The sequence below is a fragment of the Egretta garzetta genome, unplaced genomic scaffold (genome assembly GCF_000687185.1).
Source record: "Egretta garzetta isolate BGI_Z169 unplaced genomic scaffold, ASM68718v1 scaffold367, whole genome shotgun sequence".
Classification (NCBI taxonomy): domain Eukaryota; kingdom Metazoa; phylum Chordata; class Aves; order Pelecaniformes; family Ardeidae; genus Egretta; species Egretta garzetta.
Window position 1 is genome coordinate 685643 of NW_009260192.1, and position 8925 is coordinate 694567.

The 8925-nt window shown below is 39.0% G+C and overlaps 1 protein-coding gene across 1 annotated transcript in view; it reads left to right on the forward strand.

Moving 5' to 3' along the window:
- Positions 1-3671: 3671 nt before the first annotated feature.
- Positions 3672-8925, forward strand: part of ZPLD1 (zona pellucida like domain containing 1) — a 25339-nt gene continuing 20085 nt past the window's right edge. Inside the window, exon 1 of the mRNA XM_009642205.1 lies at positions 3672-3782. Coding sequence (XP_009640500.1) covers positions 3672-3782 — 111 coding nt within the window. The remainder of the gene's footprint in view (positions 3783-8925) is intronic.

Here is an 8925-nt window from a genome sequence, read left to right on the forward strand (position 1 = left end):
AACATTAAAAGATCCTTGAAGATGCTCAGCAGAGAAAAACAGAGATGAGGTCTGAAGGACATAGAAGAGATCTCTGGGTATGCCACTGAAACGTGGTATGGGTTTGTCAATTAAGAGTTTCATAGCTAGAAAGGCTCACATTTCCCTTGCATATGTGTTGGCATCTTTGGAATCATGAAAGTAGTCTTAACAGACAAATATGTTTGCTGCTGGACCAACTAAGCACTTTTTTTGGGAAAGCACCAAGAGTTCTGTATTCCTTGAAAAAAGGGTTAAAGAATTATATACTAAGTTGAAGAAAAAAAGGCAAATATCATCCACATGAATTTGGTGACTCCCGGATTATAAATCACCCTATTCCTGACACTTGCTTATTACCTTCCCCTTTTTGTACTAGAATTTTCATTTTATATTCATGTACAGGCAATAAAATTATCATGTTCCTGTTACTATTTTGATAAAACTTTTATGCTTCTATAATTGGATGAAATGTTCAGCAGTATCAGTATGATATGTGTCTTTTGACTAGGATGCCTTATACATTTAGGGGACTGAACTTTAGAAACTTTTGGTGAGAAATAAATTGCCAGAGACCTTTAAGAATAGGCTGGGAAGGCAGGAATGGCTGCCTTGATTCTTGCTGGGATGGGCAGACAGGTGAGGTTGGCCTCTCAGGGTGCTTTCTAGCCCTGCAATTCTCTCTCGATAAATGAAAAATAATACATATTCCAAACTTATTTAACTGAAATCAGCAGTAGTCAGCTCAACTGGTGATGTGGATCTGCATGTTGATCCATATGCAGATGAGTCAATAGCTAGAAAGCAAGTTAGGACATTATTGGTTGTGTTCAAAATCTGACTTGTTCTGAATTACAGCTAGAGAACTAATGCTATAAATACTTAATGTCTTAATTCAGCTTTGTTCCTTAGCAATCATCTCTCCTTCCTTGAAACACAGCAGCAGAAGTTAAGTTTAATAATTAAAATTTTAGAATTTATTGTAGGTTCTGTTTTTCATCTAAAATAATTGCTACAGCTTTGTCAATGTAATCTTTCATTAAATTCTTTTCAAACAGTTTTTTTGGTAGCAAAAAATACTGTGGCAGTTAGAAAACTGAAGTCAGATTTAGATCTTGGTAAATTGCCCTTGATTTATAACATTGTAATGGACATCCAAAACCAGCTCATATACAACAGAACAATAATAGCCACTTTATTGATGTAACTGTTGTACAAGCAGAGGTAAGTCTCCAGTATGCTAGAGAAATGCCAATTTTCCAAAGAAAAAAAAATGTTTCTTTCAAAATAAAGTATGAATTTTCAGAGTAAACAAACAAAACAGCACCTTACTACTTCATCTGAGAGTAATAGAGAGGGTGAGGAGAACGTGAGAATGCAGAGACTTCATAGCAACCCAGTTCAGAGTTTTGTTTTCTTTCTATGTTTTTACAATTCTTCATCAGCATTAGAATTGCAGAATCCTAGAATGTTTTGGGTTGGAAGGGACCCCTAGAGATCATCTAGTCCAACCCCCCTGCAGTGAGCAGGGACACCGCTAACTAGATCAGGTTGCTCGGAGCCCCATCCAACCTGGCCTTGAATGCTTCCAGGGATGGGGCCTCTACCACCTCTCTGGGCAATCTGTTCCAGTGTTTCACAACCCTCATTGTAAAGAACTTCTTCCTTATACCTAGTCTAAACCTACCCTGGTTTAGTTTAAAACCATTACCCCTTGTCCTGACACAGCTGTCCCTACTAAAAAGATTATCCCCACCTTTCCTATAGGCCCCCTTTAAGGACTGAAAGACCGCAATCAGGTCTCCCTGCAGCCTTCTCCAGGCTGAACAAGCCCAACTCCCTCAGCCTGTCCTCATAGGAGAGGTGCTCCAGCCCTCAGATCATTTTTGTGGCCCTCCTCTGGACCCGCTCCAACAGTTCCATGTCCTTCTAGTGCTGAGGGCTCCAGAGTTGGACGCAGTACTCTAGGTGAGGTCTCACCAGAGCAGAGTAGAGAAGCAGAACCACCTCCCTTGACCTGCTGGGCACGCTTCTCCTGATGCAGCCCAAAGTACGGTTAGCTTGTCAACCTCCATAGGAATCTAGTGGAAAAGGAGTAGAGGGACAAAGAGTGCTTTCGTTTAGAGTTTTGTATCTATCTGAAACTAAAAGGAGCCTGCATTGTTGCTATAGGTCACACTTTGAGGAAGTTGTGCAGAACTTGCTAGCAAAACTGCTTTTGGATATGATAGCACAAGTTATACCTGACTTACAAAGCATGCATGCTTAGCAGGAAGCTGGTGTTTGCAATTCTTCATTTTTATTCCATGTACTTCCAAGCAGAATTACACAGGAGTGAACGGTCAGGCATTTGGACATCCTTTTGACTTTTTAGTAGAGTTTGGCTCAGTGCTTTGTTCTAGGTGGTTTGTTTGCTGACAGGAATACTTGGGAGTGTCCTCTCTGGGTCTGTCTTTCAATGCAAGGCTTTATATTCCAGGTTTGTGTACTCTGTGAGCCTGGTTTGAAAACTAGTGGAAGTCTTCCTATTAATTTGAGCAGACTTTAGCTGAGACTGCTGTGTAGCCATGAAAGATCCAGTTAAGAGTGAAGGTTTGTCTCAAATGTTCTCTCTGTGTGCTGTTGCCAGCTCTTCTCAGCAAGGTGTGACAGCTGCTTGCTATGCCAGATATGGCTGCATTTAGGTGTGCTGCATCTATGGAGTTTACAAATGTTCTTTGATGAAAGGTGACGATCAGCATCTCTCTATCTACAGTCTTAAAGAAAGCAAACCTAAATCTCAGAATTGCTTGGTTCCTGTCTAGACAAATGGAGAGCGTTGCTGTATTTGAGATCCACATCAGAAGAGAGATTCTCTAGGATTACATCATTTTATAAAGAAATAAAAAAAAAAATCAGTAACACCTGGGTTCATGGACTAAAAATCTCAATATTTTGGGGGATATTTTTGACAAAACCACAGATCAGATACTTTTCTGGCTGTGCTAAATACCACAGGTTTTAAATGTTGGAGTTTTACTCCCAAGAAGAATAATTACTCAAGACACTAGAAATTCCTGTGTTCTGATCTCCTGGTCTGGTTGCCAGATATAATTCAATTAGATGTAAGTGTCTGTGCCAACTCTGTACATGAGCTCAATGCAATTGCATGCGTGCTTCAAAGAACAGGTTTTTGGCAGATAGATATGAATTGATTTTTATTCTAGGACCTTGAGCCTGAGAATTGCTCAGCAAGCCATTTATAGGTATGGTTTTCAAGAACTTGGCTAAAATAAATCTACTGTTCCAAGATGTCTCTCTCAAAGAATTTTTACACTGAAATGTCAGAAAAGCTGTTGGAGTTTAAATATTTAAACAGTCCTAATCCATCAATATATTTTAGGGATTTTTTTCCTTTTATATCATCCTTGCGTACCTTTTTGGCCACAAGTTATGATTAAAAGCTGTAGAAGTTAGTGGAAATTACACATTACTCAGAAGTAGAGAAATGGGCCCTGCTGCCTGTGTCCTCTTTCCTATAAGCTTGTGAGCCTTATCCCAGTTCCTTAGCTGGAGACCATCACCTCCCGAGTGGTTAAATGTCTGCAGTAAGCATCTTTAATGCAATGAACAGATGTGTGTAATAACCACCTAATGTTTTGCTAGGTTTTGCAATGGAACAGGTATGGTTACTGCTCCTGCTGACGATTAAAGCACTTTCAGTGTCTGCTCAGTTCAATGGATACAACTGTGATGCTAACCTCCATAGCAGGTTTCCTGGTAAGTGTTTAATGGACTTTTTTCTAATGGCTTCTTTATCGTCTTGGTTCAAAGTAGTGTTTATTTTTAAATACAGGGTTTTAAATCTGTCTGAAGCTGGGGGGTAAGACTCCACAGTAAGTGAGTGTTAACTATCTCTGTGACAATGAAACTCCTCTAATGTTGCACTTGCTTCTTAATTGCACAATGGGTCAAACTCAGCTTAGTAGTAATGAATACGACTCCCCTAGCATCAGTGGGGTTTGATCTGCTTCTGCCAGACCTCTGTTCTGTCCAAGAAATTCACCAGAGGTCATGTTGTTGGAAATGATCTCTCTAGATTTAAGAGTCTGAAACTTCTAACTGGGTTTGCTTTCACTTTTTATTTGGATAAGAGAATATAATTATGTCCTTTTAGTTAAATAAAGAAATAGATATCTATTTTTGAGCACAATGAAGTAGCTGGCAATATTCAGTGCCTCAGTTCAACATTAAGTGCTTGGTTAGGGACAGGTGAAGCAATGGGATGCATCTATGTATGATGTACACTCATGCCTGTGAGAAAATGGGAATTAAGTCATTTTGGGGACATCAGCTGTCTGGAGCTGTTAATATGATGAGAAATAGAAATGAAATTTCAGCCTTAGTGATAATGTATATCAGGCTTTACTCTGCTAAAGAATGTTTTTAGTTTCTGTTACTTATCCTTCCTGCCTCAGTTGTTTCTTGGGCAATAATAATAATACAGGCTATGAATACTGGCATGCTCACATCTTGTGTTTGTGTGGTAGTAATTGAATGCTGTAGAGATAAACTCTCAGTATAGTATTATGCTGTAATACCTTTCAGTGTTGGTTTCTGAATAATAATAATTTTGATTTTTTTTTTCAGGAAGGATAAGCTCTTTTATTAAACTTAAGTCAGCAGAAAGCCTACATTTTGTTTCTTGTGTTACCGCCACACTACTAGGTGCTTTGTTGACATAAAGACCAACAGTGGATTTAATCCTTGTTCACTTGATTGACATGAATATGAAGAGCAGAGAAATAAGACATGCAAAGATGATCAAATAAGTTGCCTCCATCCCTGACAACGATCACTGTTTAACTGAGTATTTTACAAACTACTTCTGTATTTCCCTTCTTAGGTAAAAGTTTTACAGGCTTGTCTCAAAAGTGTGGGTGAATTGTGCCCGCTTGTCTCAGATCTACCATTCATAGTTTTTCATGTACTTGTTTTTCTGTTTCAAACTTCTTGAGAGGATTAGAACAGCTAGAAGGAAGTTTAGATTCTTCTTTCTGTACTTTAAAAATGTTTCTCTGGTCAATTTTGCACCAGCCCTGTGCCAAGGTTTTATATTTGCAATATGATACCCATGAATTGAATTCAGGTCTTATTGTGGGTATTTAGAAGCCACTTGCAGTTCTGCCTCATAAAAAAAGGGTCATATCAGATTCCATGTCTGCCAAATCTCAGGCACTGGGGAGAAAATCTGTTTAGGTTACAAGTAAACAAATTATTTTTTTAAAGTAAATTCTAATCACCCCTCACTGCCCATAAGAGCTGAGAGTAGAGTCCTGTTCTTTCTTGTTTGTCATCTCAGGCAGTAAAAATTCAAAGGCTGGCATTTAATCAACAATCTTAGTGCTGATTTTGAGATGTAGGGAAGAAAAATAATTCTGCTTGTTAGCTCTGCATTTCGGATAGAGATAAAAACCAGAAATTTGATGGGTATTTTTTTCAGTACGCAGAAGGTATTGCTGTGTAACGGACTGGGGCTAGCGGTGCTGAGTGAGGCTGCTGGAGCTCTGTTTTCCAGGGTCAAGAACCCCAGAAGATGGGTGAGAGAGGCTCCATGGGGAGAAAGGGCTTGCCCTTGCTATGCTTGCTTCCCCAGTGCTCAGCTCAGGCTGTGGTGGTGAGGGTGATGGCCTGACTGCCTCCAGAATTCAAATGTGAGAGAGAGAGGTCAAAAGAGAGAATGTTTCTAATCAAGCATCCTTCAGGCTGAGATACTGCTCACAGAGCCTGGTTATGGATAGGGCTTTCTTCCTGTTCCTTATTTGTTCCACACAAGAAGTCTTCATTGTTGTCAGCTGAAATTCCAAACATGGGGCGAGAATGGACTTTCTTGCTGAGGTCTGTGGTGTGCAGATACCAAAGAAGCCACTGGGTTTTGAAATTGTCTGCTCTTTTTCTTTAAATGCTGTGAAGAACAGAATTCTTCAGCAAAGACGAGAAATTAAGCCTTCCTAAAGGAACCTTGGAGCTCATCCATTTTTCATTTGTTTGTGCTTTTATCATTCATTGCTTGGATGACTCTTGCATAGGGATGGTGCTGCATAAATAGGATGATAAATAATCAGGCAGGACTTCTGTTTCTGCAGTTTGTGGGATTGTTTTAGAGTGTAGGTACGCATTAGTCAGCAGGGGTGAAGAAAAAAACAACCCGTATTTGGTAGATTGAAAATTCTTTGACGTCTTATACCAAAAGCGAGATGTGAACTAGAGGGTATGTAATAAGGTCAGATCCTGCTGTCCTTCAGAGAGTTGCCTGGAATAAAAAGCTTTAGTTCTGCATTGCAGTAAAGCATAGCTTTTAGAAGGCTTTTGGGGGATGGAGCCACAGCAGTCTGCCTGTCTTCAGATGGGAAACACAGTTTTGATTCAGGGGGCTCTTGCTGAAGTACATACTGAGAACTTAGCAGAAGCTAAGAAAATATTGCAGCTTTTTTTCACATATACTCTGCATTTTAATTCATTATCAAAGCAGGGATTTGATCAAAGAGGAGGCTCATGCAGAGAAGCTGGTTTTGAACTATAAATGCTTTTGCACACCTCTTCTGGTGGAATTACTTTTGTCAATGGCGTTCTGTGGCAAACTCTTGTCCTTCACAGGTTTTTTTGCTGCCTGCTCTGGGGTGAGTCTTGGCAATGTGTGGAAGGGTACCAGAGCAGAAGTGGGCAGTGGAGCTGTCAGCATTTGGCTCATATTGCTGTGGGTCTGTCCTTGATTCAAGATGGTCTCTGTTACTATAGTATCTATGTACCTCTTAAGCTTTACTCTGTTTTGCTGGTGGCATCCCTGTTGACTATAGGTAGTTTGTGTGATTTGAGTCAGAAAGAGGCCGATTGCTTTGCCTGTATGGAAACTTTATGACAGGTCCTTATATTTAAGGCCCTATCAGCTGGGTGACCTAATCTTCAAACGATTGCTCTTCTCTTACTCAGAAAACCAGAAGCTTTTACTCCAGGAATGCAAATGGTTTTTCAAGTGTATACATACATAGGAATATTTACTTTTCTAAATTCACAAGAAATGAGCTAGATATTTAACATCTAAAGGAGCATTAGATCTGTTTGTGCCTGGTTTCAGATTAATTTCTGAACAAACAGTGTTGTTTTAATTCCAGGATGGACTAATTTGGCAACAATACTTCCTTGTAAAGTAGTGGGCAGGTAATTTATCCTCCTGTATAGCACAAAGGTTGTTTTTGTACTGTCTGGTCTCATTTCCCTTAGTGTCAAATGAGAATTTTGCAAGTAGTAATGGTACCTTAACAGGTAAAGTAATATCCTTCTTTTTTAAAAGGCTTGAAGTGAGTTATAAAATTAACTGAGCTACTTTATATTGCATCCTGCAATTTGTTACAATATCTTTGTGTGTTAGTCCAAATAAGTGTAAAGGTGCACTTTGCCATTTGCCTTTTTGTACTGTTCCCTTTACCTTTGTACATCCATTAAATGGATCATAACAGTCCCCACATAGTGAATACCAAGGCATGCTTCTTGATCTTTGTACATTTCATTAGTGGAATTATGTATATGTACAACCCAGGAGAATTTCATGCCAAATCACTTCAACTCCTGTCTTGCCCTCCCGTACCTTTCTGCCCAAATTTACACCCAGTGAGTAACATTTGTCACCACATTAGCTCAGGACTAAGTTTAGCCTGTTATTTTCTGCACTTGATTGTTTTGGCTTTAAAGCCACCATTAAAGCTGTCTAAATTAAACTGCTTGTACTCCTGTACCATGGGGGAAGAGCTAGTTCATTGTAGTGGAGTTTTCATTTCCTCTCTGTTGTGACAATGCAGTGAAACAATTCATTTCAGCAAGCTTAATGGTATAGTATTGACTGAAGTTGTGCTGCAGGTTTTAATAGCACTTAATCTTTAAGCAGATGTAATAAATGAGTTGGTATATAAAGGAGTAATGTCTGTGTTTAACGCGATGCAGTATGTCTTTTTGCAAAACACTGGGGGGGAAAAAAAAAAATTAAGTGGCCTCCCCAGTCACCTACAGACAGAGAAGAGCTTATAGAAAAGCTGTGTTATAGCTCTAAGCAAAACAAACTGTTGCTTGTGCCTATCTCCTAACCTGATGCTTTTCCATTCAAGTACATCAAAATCTTCAGAACTTTCGAATAAAAGGTCAAATTCATCCAAGAAGGTTTTTTGCTGTTCAGAAATTGATCAGTTGTAACAATTGCTGTTTTCTAGGTCTTTTGTATTGTCATAATGTGCAGCATGAATGATTGCAAGACACTTCGTAGTATTGATCATTGTCTTTCAAGAGCCAACTGATTTTTCATTAAAGCTAGAGTTGATGGTTCTTAAAAAAAAAAAAAAGACCCTAACTTTAAAGATATCATAATAAATTGCTCTGATGTGCTGTTGATTGTACTTTAAAGTCTGCACAGCCTGAGACTGCGGTCTCATACAAAGTGGACTCCAAACAAGCTCAGATAAACACACCTGACTTCCATGCCAGAGTGGGCTGGAAGACAGAGCTCAGCCTCCTGAATTTCTCAAAATCACTGGGAATTTCTGTTCCAGAAGGGAGCTGTTAATCACACTCCAAATATTTAACCTTTTACTGTTTTCCATGCTGTTGCAGTGCTTCAGTTTATGAATGTGCTACTGCATGATTTGCTAGGGAATTTTGGAATAATGGTTTTGTTGTGTGATATACTATGTTACCATATTAATTCTTGCTTTCTCTTTAGTGAAGTTGTAGAATCAAATCTGTTCTTCAGACTAATGCGATTCTGACCTTTATATTCCAATATTTTGCTGTGACTGGGGTCTAAAAATTGATTTGACCAGAAGTTACAACACTAGACTAACTGCTACAATAATTATATGGAGCTTAGTTGAAATACATCTT